At 39.1% G+C, this 20,235-nt stretch overlaps 1 protein-coding gene across 9 annotated transcripts; it reads left to right on the top strand.

Moving 5' to 3' along the window:
• Positions 1-18,497, top strand: LOC105468127 (potassium channel tetramerization domain containing 18). 9 transcript variants are annotated; one of them, XM_011718144.3, is made up of 8 exons: positions 281-516; positions 951-1,010; positions 3,021-3,255; positions 5,142-5,353; positions 7,883-8,076; positions 9,125-9,219; positions 14,153-14,255; positions 16,826-18,497. In XM_011718144.3, the coding sequence occupies exons 3-8, from the start codon at positions 3,096-3,098 to the stop codon at positions 17,340-17,342; spliced, it is 1,281 nt and encodes a 426-aa protein (XP_011716446.2). In that variant the 5' UTR covers positions 281-516; positions 951-1,010; positions 3,021-3,095; the 3' UTR covers positions 17,343-18,497. The 9 variants fall into 9 exon arrangements, with proteins under 9 accessions (XP_011716445.2, XP_024644332.2, XP_070929254.1 ...); XM_011718143.2 differs by lacking the exons at positions 281-516; positions 951-1,010 and adding an exon at positions 1-127; XM_024788566.2 differs by lacking the exons at positions 281-516; positions 951-1,010 and adding an exon at positions 69-127 and having other exon boundaries at positions 5,142-5,331.
• Positions 18,498-20,235: the final 1,738 nt, after the last annotated feature.

Here is a 20,235-nt window from a genome sequence, read left to right as displayed (position 1 = left end):
CCGGGCCGCACGGGGGCGCCGCTGGCACCGCTCTGCTTTCGGAGTTGCCGAGCAGCGGAGAAGGCGTTCACTTCCGCGTCCGCCCAGCGGCGTCAGGCGGTCACGCCGAGGGTCTGGCGGGCCGCAGGTCAGTCTGGGAAGCTGCCGACCCGGCCCACCCTGCCGGTGCGGAAGAGCCGGGCGCGGGCTGGGCCGCGGGCCTGGAAGGCGGCGGGGCGCTCTGAGGAAGGGCCCGGGCCGCGCTGGTAACGCGCGCGTCCCGGGCTGCAGGCTCGGTCTTCGGGCCGATTTGGGGGTCTCCAGGCCGCGGAAGACCGTGACGGGGCTTTCTGGCTTCCCAGCTCCTCCCGGCTCTTCCCGCTTCGGAAGAGGAGTGTGAGCCCCTTGAGCGATGTTTCTCAAAGTGGGGTTCGCGGGCAGATCCCCAAATCTTTCTGAGGCAGACTTTCTGAGGTGCTCTGTGCTGTGGCCTGAGTGTCTTCGTTTTCCCAAGCGTCCCTGATGGTTTTGATGCAGGTGATCATAGGACCGCACTCTGGGGGACATTGTCCCCGAGGGCTGGACACTTTCCACATAGCAGGGAGCCTAACTGGGTGCTTTTGAGGATGGGGCCTGCGGAGTACCCCCCTGGTGTGGCCTTGGAATGGTGATGTTCTTCTCCTTAGGAGAGACTGCCTGGGGTTTGGGTAGGAGGAGTAGCTCTTAAATCCTGGGGATCGGGGTGCTGCTGTGTTATTGTAACCAAGTCTTGAGATGGACAGATGCTTAGAGAGTGAAAGGGCTGGGTCAGGAGCCATAGGGGTGAAACAGTGCTGAAGGAGCCGGTGTGGGATGAAGCAGGAGGAACTTGGGGTCCGTTCTGCCTATCTGGATTGGGGCTGGCCCCACAACCTACTAGCAGTCAGCCCTTGTGTGGCCCCTGTACACATCTCTCTCTTTTTTTACCCCAGGGTCCTCATCTGTCAACAGGGACGGTAGTTCCCATCCAACAGAGTTTTTGTGTGAATTAGGTAATGTGTGTCAAGTGTCTCTTACAATGACTGACACATCATAAGCATTCAGTAAATGGGAGTTACTAAGATGACACAGGCCCTGGCTTCCTTGGCCTACAGATCAAAAAGTAGGGATTAAACAAGTGGGGTAAAATGTGGACAGACACACAAAGTGTATTTGTAGAACTGTGCAAGGATTCAAACTTGGGGGTCAGAAGGATATGTGGGACAGTCATCCAAGAAATTAGGTTTGCTGAGGGCCTTGAAGAATAGCTAGGATTCCAGGGAGCTAGTAATGAGGCAGAGGGAACTAGTTCCATCCCATGCCTCAGAGGTGGCTCTCACACATGGATCTTTGGAGTGCTGCTCCTGGGACTTCTAGGCAGTGCAAGATGTCACATCCATAAGTGGTTTTGGAAGGCTGGACCTTTGGCCCATAATGGTTTCTGTTGCTGAACGTGTTCTACACACATGGTCTTCCTTAGATTTTAATGGTCTCCTTCCATTTTATTGGAGACTGGCTGGCATCTACAAAACGATCTTAGTTGGTCACTGAGTGAAAGTGAATTGACATGGATGTAGTTGAGCCTTTCGGCAGCCATTTTAAACTTGCTGTGAAATGTGTGGATACTGCAGATTTTCAATATTGGGAGTACCTTTCTCATCACAGTATTGTTCTAGGTGGGAAAACACCACAGTGTCACCTGTGGTTCTGTGATCTCCAGAATGGATTAAAAAATCCAACCCTTAAACCTTCCCTGGGCTGGGCGCAGTGGCTCACACCTGTAATCTCAGCACTTTGGAAGGCTGAGGTGGGTGGATCACCTGAGGTCAGGAGTTCGAGACCAGACTGACCAATATGGTGAAACGCCATCTCTACTAAAATTATAAAAATTAGCCGGGCATAATGGTGTGCACCTGTAGTCCCAGCTACTCAGGAGGCTGAGGCAGGAGACTCTCTTGAACCCGGGAGTGAGCCAAGATTGCACTACTGTACTCCACCCTGGGCTACAGAGCAAGACTGCATCTCAACAAACAAACAAACAAAACCAAAAACTTCCCTAAAGCTTCATCCATTTCACAGTGAAGAAGCTGGATGATTTGGATATGTTATTTGTAGTTCTAGACTAGTCTGCCTACTGGTATATGTAGAATTCTCATCTCAGGCTGGGCGTGGTGGCTCATGCCTGTAATCTCAGCACTTTGGAAGGCCAAGACAGGAAGATTGCTTGAGCCCAGAAGTTCAAGACTACCCTGGGCAACACAGTGAGACCCTGTCTCATTAAAAAAAAATTTTTTTTAATTAAAAGAACTCTAATCTCAATTGATAAATTATATATTCCTTAGTTACCTAAGAATTACAGTTATCATTGTTAATAATTCCTGCTCCTTTATTTCCTTACATTTCCAGAGTCAGTATCAAGTCCCTCAGTAGACACTTTATGGTTAAATTTATATCATTATGCATAATATTTATAATTTATTGAATACTTACCGTGAGCCAGAACTGTTCTAAATGCTCTTTTGCTGTTTTATATGTTCTTTTAATTATTCCTCTGATAGTCCTTTGAGGTAGGCATCATCACTGCCTCCATTTTATAGAAGAGGAAGATAAGTAATTTGCCCAAGATTCTAGAGCCGGTGAGGGGAAGAGCCTAGCAGCTCAGTTCCATGCTGTCCACTGATCTCTGCAGTCTAGAGGCTCCCTCAGACTTACCATGGTTAAAAAGATATGTGAATACTGAAGATCATAAGCAGGCCTCACCTTTGTTTGCCGTGTGACAGAGAGTGCATTACCATGTTTAAACAGTCATTTCAACAGCGATGATTGCGTTGTTAGTCGTTTATTATATTTTACAAACCCTCTGAGCCAACATTTTCCAACTTCTTAGCATATCTCAAAATTCTCTTATATAAAATCCTTCAATTCAATATTGCCAGTACTGAGGAATTTATTTTCAGCCATGTTTTATTATCTATTTAGTGTCTTCTTGTAAATGGCAGGGATGACTGTCCTTTGTTTTACAGAGGGAGACGGAGACATCATTGTTTTGAAGTTTCTGAAAGTGTTGGGAGGCAAAAATTGAGGTGCCTGGGGGAGAAATGGAAGGCCACAAGGCAGGAGAAGAGGTGCTAGATGTTCTCCGACTGAATGTGGGTGGCTGTACTTACACAGCCCGGCGGGAGTCCTTGTGCCGCTTCAAAGACTCCATGTTGGCATCTATGTTCAGTGGTCGCTTTCCTCTAAAAACAGACGAGTCAGGTAAATGTCTAAAGTCTGAAGCATGATCTGAATATTTATTAACACAAGAGCCCAGTTTAAATTCCCTTTGATTTTCCTAATTACAACGAAATGTACTAGATGAATATACTAATTACTGAGATCATTAGGACTCTATGGAGATTCATTAAGTACATGGAGAAATTAAATACTTTTTCTGAAAATCTGTGATCATGTTGTTAAAAGTTGACAAAGAAGTAAGAGTTCATAAAGGCTGGTCATAACCTAATTACGGGGATTAACTATATTTTGAAACGTGTTACTTTTGTGCAGCTTTGAGTGATGATATTGACAGTGATTAAATAGATTTGCTTCTCTCTGTGTTCTTCAAGTTAGAAAATGTGTTTGTCTGGAGAAAGCAGCTGTCCTTATTGCTAGCAGAGCAGCCATCATCATTGCAGAATTAGTGTTGGGCTCGCCACCTAGCCTAGCTGTGTAGTCTTGTTGTGTGGCCGATGTGCATGGCTGAGAAAAAGTCTGTGCAGTGATACCGTCAGGTCTAAGGAGCAGTGGACTGAAAACTGGGTTTCAGAAGAAACTGTAAATCACACAGGTAGGGTTCTGGGACTGCTCTCTGCTTCCAGTGCTCTGGGACTCACTGAACCTACTACTGGTTGTAAAGAAACTTCATCAATACAAATGAGGTTTTTTGCACTGCATATGAGCCCCAGACCCACTCTTGGTTCTGTGTTAGAGGAGAAAGATTGAGGAGTCTTGAACATAAGGGGCTGTTCTGCTGTTAATAACCCTGGTGTTAGGAGGTTGCTTTGCTGGTTAAACGGCAGTTGAAAGACTGGGGGAAAAAAGTCACCAGTGGCTGGTGCCCAGGGCTTGGTATCTACCTGGGCAGAAAGGTTGTTGGGGCAAAGATGGTAAGCAGAGATTGAGTTTTCTTCTCTGCCCCTAAATTTTATCTTCTTAATCCCTTCCTCATGCAGAGGTTTTTCTTTTTTTTTTTTTTTTTTTAAATTCTGCTAAATTATCTAAGAAAAATATTTTATTATAAAGTAGTACCAGCATAGCGTTTCTTCTTTTTTAAAGTTTGGGTTCTCATGGTACAAAAGAACTAACCCAGTGATTCCAATCATCTGGCATGCCTGGAGCGAGGAACCCCGGGTTTGTAGTGTTGCTGACAGGCAAACACTGGACATAGTGATGAGCACCCCACATGCTCTTTTAGGGAGCATCTCCATATACCTGTTCTAGTCCAGCTGAGATAAGGTTGGGGTAAACTTCTGTTTCTACCAGCAGTGTGGGGTGCCCGTAGCTTTTGCAGTGGCCATTGTGGGAATATAGTCATTGCATCCAAAGTTCTAAATGGATCTCGGAATATCTTTTCCCATATGGTAGTGAGAATGCAAAGGTCCACCACTGACTCATTCAGTTTCTTTGTGTACAAGTTAGAAAAGGGTGCCCTTTTATCCAGGAAGATGCAGTTCCATGCCAGGGTGCATGGCTTGGTGGGCAGAGTGTGGGTTTGGTTTTAGCCTCTCTTGGCCACTTGGCCTAGCATGGTATATATAGTACACCAATACAAGCAAACATGGCAACCCTGGTGATATATGTTTGCATTCAAACTTATGTGCAGTATTATAGAACTACAGGTGGTTTTCCCACACAACTCATTCAGATTCTGTTTTACAATATCACCTATTTGTGAGCAGAGGGTTGCTGGTATATCATATTTGGTGTTTGAACAACCAAAAGTCTAGCTTAGATTACATAAACCTGTTTGAACACTAGATGTTAACTTTCAGGTGAGAAAGAAACATTTATAACTGTAGAGGTCCTCAGACCTAGTTTGATTTGTTGAAATCTTATCGATTGACAGAATCTCTACAATCATTTTTGAACTGAATGTTTTCTAGGGGCTTGTGTTATTGACCGTGATGGACGTCTGTTTAAATACCTTTTGGATTACCTTCATGGAGAAGTTCAGATTCCCACAGATGAGCAAACCCGCATCGCCCTACAGGAAGAGGCTGATTACTTTGGCATCCCTTATCCGTACAGCCTGTCTGACCATTTGGCCAATGAAATGGAGACATATTCTTTAAGGTCAAATATAGAACTTAAAAAGGTCTTGGCATTTTTTTTTAAGTTTTCAAATATATATATTTATGATGCACAAAGCAATATGTACTATTTTGCTTAGCCTGTGTTTTCACATTAACGAAACAGGATAGTTTTTATACGCTTTGAAGACATGTTTCTTTACTACTACTTCTCATTTTTTAAGGCCAAAGTTCTTGGAAAGTGTATTGCCACTCAAAAGTTGATTGAGTTTATATCCCTCATTGAAGATTTAGCACTTTTTGATGGCTTTTTTATAGAACTCAGGAAATTCTTTTTAAATTAAGAGAAATACTATACTATGTGAGGGCATAGTGGTATTATTTTATTTACTAAAATGATTTTTGAAAAGAATGATCCTGATAAATAATAAAGCATCTTACTTGATTTAGTAAGTGTAGTAGTTTTTTACTAATTTAAAACATTAGTTTGGCTAATTCACTTTGAGATCAGTAAATCTCTTTTTAAGATGCTTCTATTTTAAATTACATTTTAAAGATCTTTACATGATTTGAAAATCCTAAGTACCTGTTTTTGTCTCATTGAAAGTATTATATGTGTTATTAATTAGCACTTTTGAGCATCTAAGAAAAATATTTTTTCTTAGAAAATTGTTAATAGTGAAAACTGATCTGAACTGGTTTGAGTTCTTTGATTTGGATGTCAGCGTTTAGGAAGAAAGCTGATGGGTGGTTGGTTATTAGGAGTGCAGCATAAAGAGAAAGTTGGTTTGGTTCCAGATCCCCTTTAGGAATTTGCATAGTTATATGGGTTCTGCTACTGAAGTTATTCATAAACTATATTTTCAAACAGTAGTCTTTCCCTGCTGTTGCCACATCTGCAGAGTGAGGCCTGACTAGAAGGTTGGGAGGGTTAATGCTCATCTTCAGAAGTCTCAGCTCCATCGTCTTTTATTCCTGGTTTTTATTCAAAAAGGACCCAGCATGCCCACATTCATGCTGTCAGCCAACACATGTTTATTTCAAGTGCCTGTGAAATGTTTGGCACTGTACAAGGGGCTGTGTGGAACACCAAGAAATACAACATGCCGTTCTTTGCCCTTGAAGTTTATAGTATAGTTGGGAATTCTTGTAGATGTATGTGTAAGTAAAATTCCAAACTAGTACAGGAGTTAGATAGCAATATTAAATGAAAGTGCAAGACATGGTAGGGCCTCATTTTCATTCACTGAGTCAGTGAATACTAGGCATCTCCTTTGTGTCAGGCACTATTCCAGACACTTGGGATATAACAGTGAACACAACAAAGTACCTGTCCAGAGTACTGACAGCAGTAAAGCTGTTCCTCCCAGGGAAAGCCCTGGTAGCTTCACAGGGTGAAACCCTTCTGCTCTGTGCCCTGGAGCACCTTGTGGTCTCACTGGTGGCACTTCTTTTTTTTTTTTTTCTGTGAGACGGAGTTTCGCTCTTGTTGCCCAGGCTGGAGTGCAATTGTGTGATCTTGGCTCACCATAACCTCTGCCTCCCGGGTTCAAGCGATTCTCCTGCCTCAGCCTCCCGAGTAGCTGGGATTACAGGCATGCGCCACCACGCCCAGCTAATTTTGAATTTTTAGTAGAGACAGGGTTTCTCCATGTTGGTCAGGCCGGTCTCAAACTCCCAACCTCAGGTGATCCGCCTGCCTCGGCCTCCCCAGGTGCTGGGGTTACAGGCGTGAGCCACCACACCCAGTCCTGGTGGCACTTCTTACACAGGGTGCTGGCAGCTTGTTCAGTGTCTGTCTTCTGCATTAGCTATAAACTCTAGGACGGCTGGGACCCTGTCTCACCATTGTTCATAGTTAATATCTTCAGGACCTTAGAGCTCAGCACAGAGCAGGAACTTAATATTCAAATGAATGAATGAATAGGTGGATAAGTGCCAAATGAGTTCAGGCAGCATATATTGAGTTTAGATATTGAGTTTATATATTCATATCTTTCAGTGTAAAAGAAAAATCAATCTGGTTAGTCCATGATTAGAATTTGGAGCTAAAAGTAGGGACCAACTATGGGGTTAGTCAGTAGAAGGTAAATGGAAGATTGTGTCAAATGGGAAATTTTGGGGAAATTACTCCAAAGGGAAAAGAAAAAGGTCTACATTTTAGTTATTATACGAAGATTTCAAAATTAAAAGTGATGTTGGCAGTGGAGGAATGATCTCATAAAGATTATAAAATTAAAAGTGATGTTGGCAGTGGAGGAATGATCTCATAAAGATTATAAAATTAAAAGTGATGTTGGCAGACTAAAGGAGTAAGAAATAAAATGGAATGTCCATGTGGAAAAGGATTCTGTAGATGAAAAGGTGTTCGGTTTTTGGGTGGTACTTTTTGGGATTGTCCTTCCCGCCCCGATTTAATTCAAAAAAATGTGTGTTTGATTTTTAAAGGTGTAAAGACTAAGCTGAAATTTATAATCTTTTTATTTCCCTTATGACCAGCTAGAATTTCAGCTTTTATATGAAAGTAATGGAGCATATTCATTTTTATTTTACTCTAGAATTAAATTCAAATTTGTATATACTTTTTGCTTCAGGCTTTAACAGACTTCTGTGATTCATACGGCTTAGTCTGCAATAAACCCACAGTTTGGGTTCTCCACTATCTTAACACATCTGGTGCAAGCTGTGAGAGTAGAATTATTGGTGTATATGCCACAAAAACTGATGGAACAGACGCTATTGATAAGCAGCTGGGAGGAAGAATTCACAGCAAAAGCATCTTTAAAAGGTATGTCCAAATTTAAATGTGAAAAAGAACAAAATAAAGTCTTGGTCTCTTCTAAGAGGTGTTTCTGAATGAAATGTACTTGACTAGAAAAGACCATTGACACCTCTTAGGAGACAGAGTGAGCCATCTTAGCAGTTGAGATAGGCCTGCTTCATGAGGAAATTATAATTAAGATCATTTCACATACAGTATGGATAAGCTGCAGGCCAGCTGCATGATCTAATGCAGTGGTTCTCAATTGGGAGTCTGCTTCAGAATCCCCTACCCCAAGAGGCTTAAAAAGAAAAGAAGAGAAAGAAAAAAGAAAAGCCACATGCCCGGCATCTTCCTAGACCATAGAAGCATTGGCAGAAGAAGTCAGCAGGCCTATTGAGTGACCCAGGGCCAGCCTGCCTTGGTGTCTTCTTCTGAGAAATGACGAAGCACTTCCCTAGTCCCTTCCAGCTTTAGAAGTTTATGACTTGAACATGTTAAATTCTTAAGAGTTATTACTTAACATTTTTCCTGTAATCTTATTTATACTGGTTAATTCACTTAGCAATTTTTAAAAAACTTCTCTGGCAGGTGGGATTGGGTCGACTATTAGTGACTAATGCAGGATCATATAAGCTTGCCTTTTTAGATGATTAAATATGTCATCAGTTTCTGAATTCTTTACAGATAGGATGCTTCTATGTAAGATATGTAAGGGTCTGGCATAATGCTGGTCAAAGGTGAGTAATTTCTAAGTTCATTGGAGTTTACTGATTTTTCTAAAAAACGTGATATTAAAGATGTGTTGATTTGTCTACACGGTGTATATTGTAGAATTAATAAAATACTCTACTATGGTAAAAAGAGATCAAAATGTAGGTTAGTGTATTATATAATGTGTACATGTATATCTATGTAAGCATATGTATACTTAAGGATCACAGAACAACTACTGAGTGCCTACGTATTTTTTCCCTTAATTAACAAGCTCTTATTAAATGTATATTAGCTGTATGTATATATATACATCCATACCTAGGTAGTATATTTTCATTATGTTTTGCAATATTTCTAGAGAGGCGGGAAATAATGTTCAGTACATTTGGAGCTATTATTCAGTAGCAGAGTTGAAGAAAATGATGGATGCCTTTGATGCTTGGGAAGGAAAAGGTACAGTGCAATTTTATTTCATGGAAGCAGGTGGACTTTTTACAAAGAAAAAAAAATAAGACAAAGTAAACTCAAATACTGAATTTCTTTGTTTTAGAAAGTATTCTTTTGAGTGTGTCAATGTATTTGTCATCTCATGGTAACACTGAGGCAGTTTACTTACAAATCTTTAAATCCCATGAGTTGCTAGGTATTATTAATAGTTTATAATTCAGTAACTTTAAGTATGCTTCTGTTAGCTAGGCTTATTTAATTTAATTAAGAGTTCATTTAGTATCTACTGTGCATTGGAAAAATACTTCAAATTAAGCATAAAATATGTAATCAAGGAAAGGGAGAGAAAATAATGCTGGGGAGGATATCTAAAGAGCCCTTATAAAGTAATTACAATAATCTTGAAATGTACACTTTGAAAACTGATCATTTTTCTCAAACTACAGAGTGAGAGTTGGTAATAATAATGCTGTTTTATATCTCCGATAAGTAGTTTACATTCGGTATCTCTTAGTCCTAACACAATCCTGTACACTACTTACCATTCCTATTTTATAGATGAGGAAACTGAGTCTCAGAAGGGCTTTGACACTTTCATAAGGATCACAGAAGGGTTACATGTTCTGTTCTATGCCTAAGCATTTTTTTTTTCTTAATTAACAACCGTGTATAGGTGCAAAGTATCATAACAAGTCCTAAAATTGGATCCAAAGATAAATAAGACATATTCCATCCTCAGATAATCCTAAAAGCTAATAAAGACTGACTGCCAGTCACATAATGGGTAAAAAAACTGGGCCTGGTGTCATGTACCTATTGTCCCAGCTACTCAGGAGGCTGAGGCAGGAGGATTGCCTGAGCCCAGGAGTTTGAAGGTGCAGTGAGCTATAATCACACCACTGCACTCCAGCCTGGGTGACAGAGCAAGACATAAAAGGAGAGGAAGAAGCTTTTAAAAACTGCAAAAAAAAAAAAAAAAAAAAAAAAAAGTTTGAAGCGGAAAACTGGGATCAATACCTTTTAAAAAGCATGCGACCGATTTTATCCATTTTGCAAGCACATAATGAGGCATCATTGTGATTTAGCAAAGTTCTGGAAGGCCTGTGAAAATCCATAAGATAGGAAACAGAAATTAGAGAAAAAAATATTGGAAAGGAGAAGAAGAGTCGTTGTTATTTGTAGATAATGCCTTTTTAGAAAACCCCAAGGAATCAGCTGAAAATATTGTAAGTGCTAAATTTAGTAGGCTAAACTAGCTGGATACAATATCAGTATACATGGATCAGCAGCTTACCTATGATAAATCAATTAAAAATTATAAGGGAAACTCCCATTCACTATAGCAATAAGCGAAATGTAAAATAACTCGGACTGTCCTCGGGACTGACTACCCAAGAAATGCTTAGGTCTTTTCTGAAGAAAACTGCTAAAATGTATTTATCCATTCATAAAAAAGAAGACATGGAGATAATGGTGAGACATACCATGATCCTGAGTGGGAAATCTGAATATTATAAAGATGTCAGTTCTTCTCAGATTAAATTATAGGTCTATCAAAGTATCAATGGGACTCTTTTGGAATCTTGAAGAAATGATTCTAAAATTCCTCTGAAAGAATAAATAGGTAAAGTAGCCAATAACATTTTGGGGAGTAGAAGTAATTAGGGGGATGAGTCTAGCTCTGTTTGATAGTAAAACATGCTACAGACCTATAATAATAAAAAGCATGTGCCTCTGATATAAGAATAGAGCAGAGATCAAGGGTGAACACCAGTAAAATTAGTAAAAGTACTATGTGGTAAAAAAGTATTAGATATCAATATTTTAATAAATAGTTGAGAAATATGCTTGGGAGGAAAAACAAAACTGTAACCTCATTATTTATCAAAATAGTCTCAGATGGATTTATGAAAGAAAAAAGAAAATGTAAGCAAATAATTGTTTTCTTAATAGGGAAAGAAATTAAAAGCTCAAAAATCACAAAGACAAAGATTAATAAAGTTAGTTGCATAACATTTAAAGTATTAGGAACTTTAAAACAAAAAAATGCTGGACATGTTGGCTCACACTTAAAATCCCAGCACTTTGGGAGGTTGTGGCAGGAGGGTCACTTGTGGCCAGGAGTTTGAGGCTACAGTGAGCTATGATAGTGCCACTGTACTCCAGGCTATGCGACATAGCAAGACCCTGCCTCTTAACCCATTTATTCCTGAGGTTGCAATGTTTTGAATTTTTGCAATCGGACCTTGGCGATGACCTTGGGCATTAGGATATAAGTAACTCCCACATGCTTAGTGTTCCAGTAATGGAACACTAGGCATAAATGTTAAACACAAAACAAAACAAAAAGCAAGAAACATTAAAAATTATAAATAAAATTTAAAGACTAATAAAAAACAAGGATAAATAATGTTGCATTAACTGGACAAAGTATATCCTTAATAGAGAGAAGGTTTATTAAAATTGATTAGAAAGGCAGCCACTACTACAAAAAAAAAAAAAAATTACAAGGTTCATGACCATAAAATTCCCAGAAAAAGAAATAAACATGTAGCAGGAGGTTCAACTTCATTCCTTATCAATGAAATTATACATTTAATAAAAGCTATTTTTATATACCAGATGAGTAAACATCTCTCATTAATTCCTGGTAGGAGTAAAAATTGATGTAACTTTTGGAAAGTAAGTTGTTAGGTCACATCAGTAGCATCAAAATTGTTTATATTCTTTGACCCAGTAATTTTACTTCTTGGAATCTATCTTATCTATGTTAAGGACATAAATGCAGACAAAGGCTTAGGAACAGAAATGTTCTCTGGCATTTTTCATAATAGGGACAAAATGAAAACACTTTAAGTGTCTAATGATTGAAGGTTAAATATATTTTGGCACATCCACAGAATGGAATATAATAAAGCTATTAAAGTTATTTTAAATAACTTTTTGCATAGATGAATGCCCATGATAAGAAATGATAAAAAGCAGGAAATAAATGTAAAGTATATCATATGAGTAGAAAAAAGACTGGAATGAAACATATTAGTCTGTCCTGAGCCAATGATTCCTGGTCTTCTGATTAGGAGTGACTTTGATTCCCTTATATATGCTTTTCTATATTTTCCAGGTTTTGTACAAGGGATGTGAATTACTTTATAGGCAGGAAAAAAAAGAAAGTTTTTAAACACATTGTGGTGTGTATCCATACAGTGGAATACTACTCACCAATAAAAGAAATGATCATTGCTGCATTCAGCAACATGGATGAATCTTAAAGCATCATGCTAAAGAAGCCAGACACAAAAGGTTGCATTTTGTATGATCCCATTTATATGACATTTCAGAAAAGGCAAAACTAAGGATGGAGGGGACATTGATTGCTAAGGGGTATGAGGAAACTTTTTGGGGTGATAGAAGTGGTCTACATCTTGATTATGACTATGGGTACATAACTATATCCATTTGTCAAAACTCATTGGAATGTGTACCTGAAAAGGATGAATTTTATTTTATGTAAATTATATCTTAATAAATCTGACTTTTAAAAAAAGCAAACTTAATGGACCAGATTTCGGAATGTTTTTATAGTATGTGTAGGTTTTGGAGTGTGATCAAGTGGTTCCAGAAAGTTAATTGTTTTAAAATGAGGATCATAGAGTTATTTGAGTATCAGATATGTCTGTTATTATAATGATTTATATGTCCAGCTTGCTAAATTGTTATTGTTACCAGAACTTTAATAAGAAGACAACACCAGATCCATTATTGGGACTTAGATTACTCCAAGCAATTTTCATTCAACATAATTGTTTGAGCTTTTTTCATGTGAATATATTTATGCTGCTTTTAAAAAAAAATTGAGATGGAAATTCACATAACAGAATTAATTAAAGCATACATTTCATTGGTATTTACTACATTCACAATGTTGTGCAATCATTACCTCTATCCAGTTTTAAACATTTCATCACCCCAAGAGGAACCCCCTAAGTGGTCACTCCCCACTCCACTGTCTCCCACAGCCCCTGGCAACCAGCAGTCTGCTTTCTGTCTCAATGGATTTACCTACTCTTGATATCTCTACAAATGGAACAATACGATATGTGACCTATTATGTTTGGTGTTTTTCACTTAGCATAATGTTTTCGAGGCTTCAAGAATACATGTTTTAGCTTTTAATAAAAAACATAACACATTTAAAAATTAAAATGAATTTGAATGGCATTTTTGCCTAACTCACTAGCTCAGATTCTTGTTGGAAATTGTGGTTATTGGGTGGTGATATCTCATATTTGTACAGTGCTTGTCATTTTCAGAGTAGTTCACAGAGTTCCCCTGATTTGATGTCACAGCAACCCAGTGAAGTAGTCAGGGCAAGTGTTACAACCCACCGCCTATACAATACTTACACTACTCCCTACGACTGTGACTGGGAATAAAGGTACTTGACAGTTTTTGAGTGCTTAGTCCGTGCTGGACCCTGTTCTAAGCACTTTGCATTTATTAACTCATTTAACCCTCACAATAGTCCTTCAAGGTACATAATCTTAATTGTCATCATTTCATAGCTGAGAAAATTCAGGCACAGAAAAGTAACTTTCCCAAGGTGACATGACTAGTGAGTGAGAGATGGAGATTCAGACCCACACAGGTTTTGCTGGAGCCTGAGCCCTCATTCTCAGCTGCCCTGAGTGTGCATAATAACCTGCTGAATCTTCTCAGCTAATCGGTGGCAAAGCTGGTGGCCAGCTCTTCCTGACCCAGGTTGTGAGCTGCGTTGCTCCCTGGCCCTAGCTCCTCGTGTGAGCGCTTCCTGTTCATGTTGTGCATACCTCCCTTTGCCAAATGGGAGGCATGAACCTCAGACTCTGGCAGGTCTCAGTGTTGCTCAGCATTTTGCAGTGGATGGTAGCTGTCTTAATTATCTCTTTTTACCTTCCAGGTGTTAGCTACTGGCGGGTGCCTCATGAGCTGATAGAGTGTTGGACTCTAGAAGAACGGCCTTTACTTGGAAGCCTGCGTCACATGGCTCCAATTCGAAAGAGGTTATCTATGCTGTGTTGATTATTTGTTTTGTTTTTTAATCGCTGACATTTTTACTGCCTTTGTGAAGGGGAAATGAATAATAATTCTTGACCTTACTAAGCTTATTAATCACCTATTTGAATATTGTGTCTTACCATCAAAATATAGATCTTGGTAAATATGAAGTTACCAAAACTATGTAAAAAGTGGGAATAATTCTTTGTAACTGCATGTGTAACATGTTCTTATTGAGAAACTGTGATTTTAAAAATGCTAGTGGACACAGTGGGAATGCTGTGGTAAATATTTTTGCCCCACAGAAGTGAAATCCCAGGCTTTATTGACAATAGTAAAAAAAAAAAAAAATCTATTTAGACTTAATGCTTGAAATTTCTTGTGGCTTATTCTGAGTTCCTTTCTGTTTCCTATTGCCACAAATAGCACTTTTATTTAATGGTATTTTCCTGTGTTCCATGAAATTATTAGCATTAAATTCACTCCACAGCTGTCTTTCACTGTGTTTTAAATACATTTAAAATCACATTTTTTTTTTTTTTTTTTTTTTTTTTTTTTACAGTGCCTGGGTTTTATTCATGGCCTTCAGATGTTCTGATTTCTTGATCACATGTTCTACAATTTAATTGAATACCCCTATGGAATTTCAGACTACTTTCTTACGTTTGCCCTCTGGGTCTTTCACTGAAATGCAGAGATGCTTATTCAGTTTTTAGAACTTAACCATCACTTGTCAAAACAGATCTTATTTCTTAAAAGCCATAATTTTATTATCATTTATTTTGCCTTTTGAGCCTACAATTAGCAAATATATTTTGAATCAAGAGCAGTGGTTCTCAACTAGGGGTGATTTTGCCTCCCAGAGGATATTTGACAATGTTTGGCAACATTTTTAGTTGACACACTGTGGGGTGGGAGTTGCTACTGGCATTTGGAGGGTGGAGGCCAAGGATGCTGCTAAACATCCTACAGTGCATAGGGTGGCCCCCAGAACAAAGAATGATGTGACCAAAATGGTAATAGTGCTGAGGCTGAGAAACCTCAGTGTGGAGTCTGGTGGAAGATGTAGACGGAAAACAAAGCAGGCAGGAGTGGTTTACGGAGACCCTCCTCTGTGTTAGTTATCTTTCCTCTACAGGTTTACGAAGCATCATTTTTGATGCATCAACAGGATAACGATGACAATGACTGAGAAGCACTTGTAAGGTCCCAAGGAGCCATCTGGTCACCAGAGAAAATGTTCAGTAGGGATTTAGGGTTGAATATATTATATTTGCATTCTTGCTACAGATGGCAATTTTCAAATAACCATGTTATTATGATCCCATTTCCAAGAATGGGAGTTCACTAAGTTGTAATCACCTCTAACAACACACTGATGCTATGCAGACTCGTAAGAGAGCTGTGAGAGGATTGCAGTCACCTTTCATGCTCCGGGTGGTCCTTAGGAAGTGAAGCTGAAGGAACAGGCAAGGTTTTGACAATGATTGACAGTTTTAAGGTCATTTAAAAAAATGTTCCCCCTGTAGGCTTTTTATAATGAATGGTAAACTCAGTTCTGGAATCTTTGAAGGTTTGTCCATGACTATTCTAGCTGTCCCCAAAATGGGTTCCAAAGAATGCAAATTTTACTGACCATCAAAGGTTTCACTATAGAATGATTGGGAAATACAGATATCTTTAGTATAGGCTTTTCATAATCTTTAATATGTTAACATGAATTTTAAAACTTCAGGAGGAGAAAAAGATATGCAGCAGTTTATTAGTTTTGCATTGCTATGAAGGAATATCAGGCTGGGTAATTTATAAAGAAAAGAGGTTTATTTTGACTCATGGTTCTGCAGTCTGTACAAGAAGCTTGGGGCCAGCATGTGCTTCTGGTGAGGTCTCAGGAAGCTTACAGTCATGGCAGAAGGTAAAGGGAAGCAGGTGTGTCGCATGGTGAGAGACAGCAAGAAATGCCAGGCTTTTAAACAGCCAGCTCCCACGTGAATGAATAGAGTGAGAACTCACTCCTTACCATGGGAGAGGGCACGAAGCCAATCCTGAGGAATCCTCCCTCATGACCCAAACACCTCTGCCAGGCTAAACCGCCAACATGGGGGATCACATTTCAACATAAGCTTTGGAGGGGACACGCAGCCAAACTATATCAAGCAATATTTTAAATATTTATTTGATTGTGAAATTTTTTTTTCTTCACTAAATCTGTTTGAACTGCAGTTCTGGGAAAAACAATTTGTGATATTTCTGGTTATCCTGTAGGTCACATCATGATACTTGGGAACAGGGTGATATGTTGTATAATTCTTATGTAACATGCCAAATTTTAATTTGCTGGTATTAATATTATGTGTGAGTTTACATAATTTGTATTCAAATTGAGACCAATCTTTTGTAAACTTGCTTACTGACCTTGGTGGGAGATGAGAGATGAGGTAGGTGCCCATAAACCTCTTGACTCTTTAATTCTTGACCAAAACCTTTCTGTTAACGCTGAAGGTAAACTTTGGAGATGTTTTCATGAGTTACTAAAACTGTACATGTGGAAAATGACATGCTTCTGTATTTCTAGGCGACTGATAACGTTCAATGAAGAGGACGAAGGTGTGAACTGTAAGACTGGTCCTAAGCCAGTTAGATTTTTGGGCCCTTCCACAAGTACCCAAATCAAAGTCAAGAACTCGGCCTCCCTCACGGTGTCTCCAGCCAGTGCCGTCCAGACGTCGGCTGGGGCGACAGCATACAGGTTTCAAAGTGGTAGCCGCAGAAAGGCAGCTCAGCGCTCTGCACCTTCTAGAACCACGGCCCTGGAGGGCACAGGGGCACCTGGGCATCCTCAGGCTTCCCTTGGGGCTGCGAGCGCTGAAAATGGAGGCACGCACTTACCTCCAGCTAAGGTGCTACTTTCCGACAAGAAGCCTACACCCCAGCGGGTGATAAAGCTGAAGAGGACACCGCTGTGCGCCACCGCGCCTTCCCTGGCCACCCCCACGGCCGCGAGGCAGGCCAACTCCCTCAAGCCGCTTCCCGGTGACGCTGCCCGGGCCTTGGGAGTGCGGACTGAGAACGGGAAGGACAAGGGAAATTGATGAAAGTGGTGGACTTGAAATTTCCCGTTCATCTCCCAAAGCTTTCAACCCATTTGATGCAAAGAAGTGACACTTTCTTAATGCAGTAAAGGGGAAGCTTAGGTTTATGTTTAGGATTCTATTCCTGGAATTGTGTGAGCCAGGAATGGAGGAGGGGAGACTTGCAGTGGTTAAGGCTCCATTTCTCATTTTCCCAACTTTTAAATGATTATTTGTCTATGGACAGTTTGAATTTCTGGTTTTCAGTTTATTTTTTTTAATGATTAATTCGTATTAAGGCAACAAGACAGTACAACAAAATAATCTCTAGAGAGGTCCACTTTGTTGCTGAAGTAAACGTTACTTGTTGCAACCCGAGGATGGTCATAAGATTTGGCCTTCGGTATTCCTGTCTGGCAAAATGGAGGGGGTGATATTAGCGGTTCCCTGTACTATATCACAGCCAAGAGAGATTAGAGAGAGAAAATGTAGATCAAGGTGAGCTGCCTACAAATTACTCTGTCTCCAAAGACAACATGAAAAGAAATGATGGGGAGGAAAAAAACCCATAGATTTAATTCGCACTTTGACTCTCACTTAATTGAACTATTTTCTTTCCTAGATTGGCTTTTCTTACTCTTTTCTGTTAGTAGATTTATTTACAAACATCGCAAGAAGATTTCTTGGGACAAGAATTATATAATACGTCTTTGAAGTAAATTGCTAAAATATCCTATTTTAATTTGAATAGTGAAGTTTTGAAAATACTTTGAAAAAGAGAAGTAAAAGTTTAACTTTTTAACTAAAGTTAGTATTTGTTTTTCAGAAATGACCACTGAAGATTCATTCTGATTATACAATATGATTTTTATGCATAAAATTTCCATATAACTTGAATTTAATATTTTTAAACAGAATATTTTGATTAATCCTCTATTTTTTCATAACTATTCAGTTGTGTGTGTTTATTCTTAAATGTTATGTTTTGTAATTGGATCACATATTTCTACTTTCAGTGAGAGTATGCCTTCACTATGTTAAAAAATAAGCTCATAAAACAGGGTACTTTTTATTCAAATGCTTATCATTGTACTTGCATTGCTTTGAAAGAGTAAAGTAAGTATACTCAAAACATTACCTTTTACAAAATAAAATAAAACTTTTCCATAAAAAGTGGCATTTTCTGTGACTGTACTTTTTAAAGCCGTGGAGCCCTTTAGTAGTTTGAAAACTTACTAGTTTATTTAGGTTATCCGTTTTCACTTACAAAATTGCTTTCTTGTGCAGATAAAGCATGACATAACTAAATCAATTTTGGATAACTAGATAGCTTGCTTACTTTGCTAGAAAAAGTGATTACTTAATTGAAGATCCATGACTGTCCTATGGAATATATAAAATATTCAGTTACTTTTGAAAATGCTATTATAGAGAATCCAGGCATTGTGGAAATCAAAGACCAAGTGAATTTTCAGAAGTACCAATCTGGACATTATTAGTATTGCTTGATTTAGGACATTTTGAGTTGCTAGACAGGAAACATGTTGATGATTAATCATGGGTGATTCTGTTGACATCCTCCATTTCTTTGCATCAAGTAGTTTAAGGGAAATCCATTCAGCACACTTAGTCTTTGTAAGAGGAGTGACTTTGAATATCTACTGAAGGCCGGGACAGCTGCAGTAGGGAAGGGGAAGATGCACCCTTATGGATATCAGGAGTCAAAGTCAAATTCAGCATGCTCGAGTAACATAAACATTACTTGGGTGTGGTTTCCTGGTGGCTACCTTCACTTTACATGGAAAAACATTTTTCTTAATACCAGACTGTGCAAACACTAAAAGCGTTGGTAATTCATCATAACCCATTGCTCTTCCTAAAAAAAAAAAAATGAAAGCTTTATAAATAGTGATTTGAGAAGTAGGTTTATAAAGTTGGATCAGGAGGCACTTAGAAATACTTAATGATTAGTAGGATATTTAAGTATTGTTCATATATTTAAAAAAAGGTTAGTGACTATACCCTTTCACATAATCTGTGTTGCAAACAGGTTTGCCCTGATTAAAACTGGTTAGTTGTGTCATGGATAGCCTAAGGCTGGCAGTGGGGACCTAATGAAGGATTTGTTTTGTTAATAATGCCTTATGTTAGAATTTAGCAAGTATTTTCACATATGTGATTTCATTGCTTTTTACATTTCTTTCAAATTTTTCAAATCTTTTTTTTTATAGTGACAGGGTCTTGCTCTGTCACCCAGGTTAGAATGCAGTGGCACAATCTTGGATTACTGCAGCCTTCAACTCCTGGGCTCAAGCAATCCTCCTGCCTCAACCTCCGGAGTAACTCGCTGGGACTACAGGCATGTACTCCATACCCGGCCAATTAAAAAAACTTTTTTTGTAAAGATGAGGTCTCACTATGTTGCCCACGGTACTCTCAAACTCCTGGCCTCAAGCCATCCTCCCACCTTGGTCTCCCCAAGTGTTGAGATTAAAGACAAAGAAAATGAGTTTCAGAAAAGTTAAGGCTACACAATAGGGAGTGTACACATTTTAGCCCCATTATCTGATTTCTGCAGAACCACACTGCATCACTGAAAAGCTAGAGGGAGGAAGTAAAAGTGTGAATTTCCTCAATATTTGAAGTTTTTGAGCAGGAAAATATTAGATTATGTGACTGTCTTCTACTAAACAGGGACTGTTGTTTCTGTCCCTCTAGAGTCTGGTACACAGTAGGCCTTTAATACATTTCTGAACAGTTGAGGGCCACCTCCTATCTCCAAATTATTTTAGAAAATGTATCTGATAGCAATCTTCAGATGGTGTGGAAACTGCTTTTTGACCTTGCAGTTCCCCTCTGTTCCCCTTACTGTCAGGGTAACAAAGGAAGTGCTTTTGAAAATTCCTTGAGACAG

Source organism: Macaca nemestrina, chromosome 11 (assembly GCF_043159975.1).
Source record: "Macaca nemestrina isolate mMacNem1 chromosome 11, mMacNem.hap1, whole genome shotgun sequence".
NCBI lineage: Eukaryota > Metazoa > Chordata > Mammalia > Primates > Cercopithecidae > Macaca > Macaca nemestrina.
The sequence above is the reverse complement of the archived record's forward strand: the minus strand, read 5'-3'. Positions and strand labels throughout refer to the sequence as shown.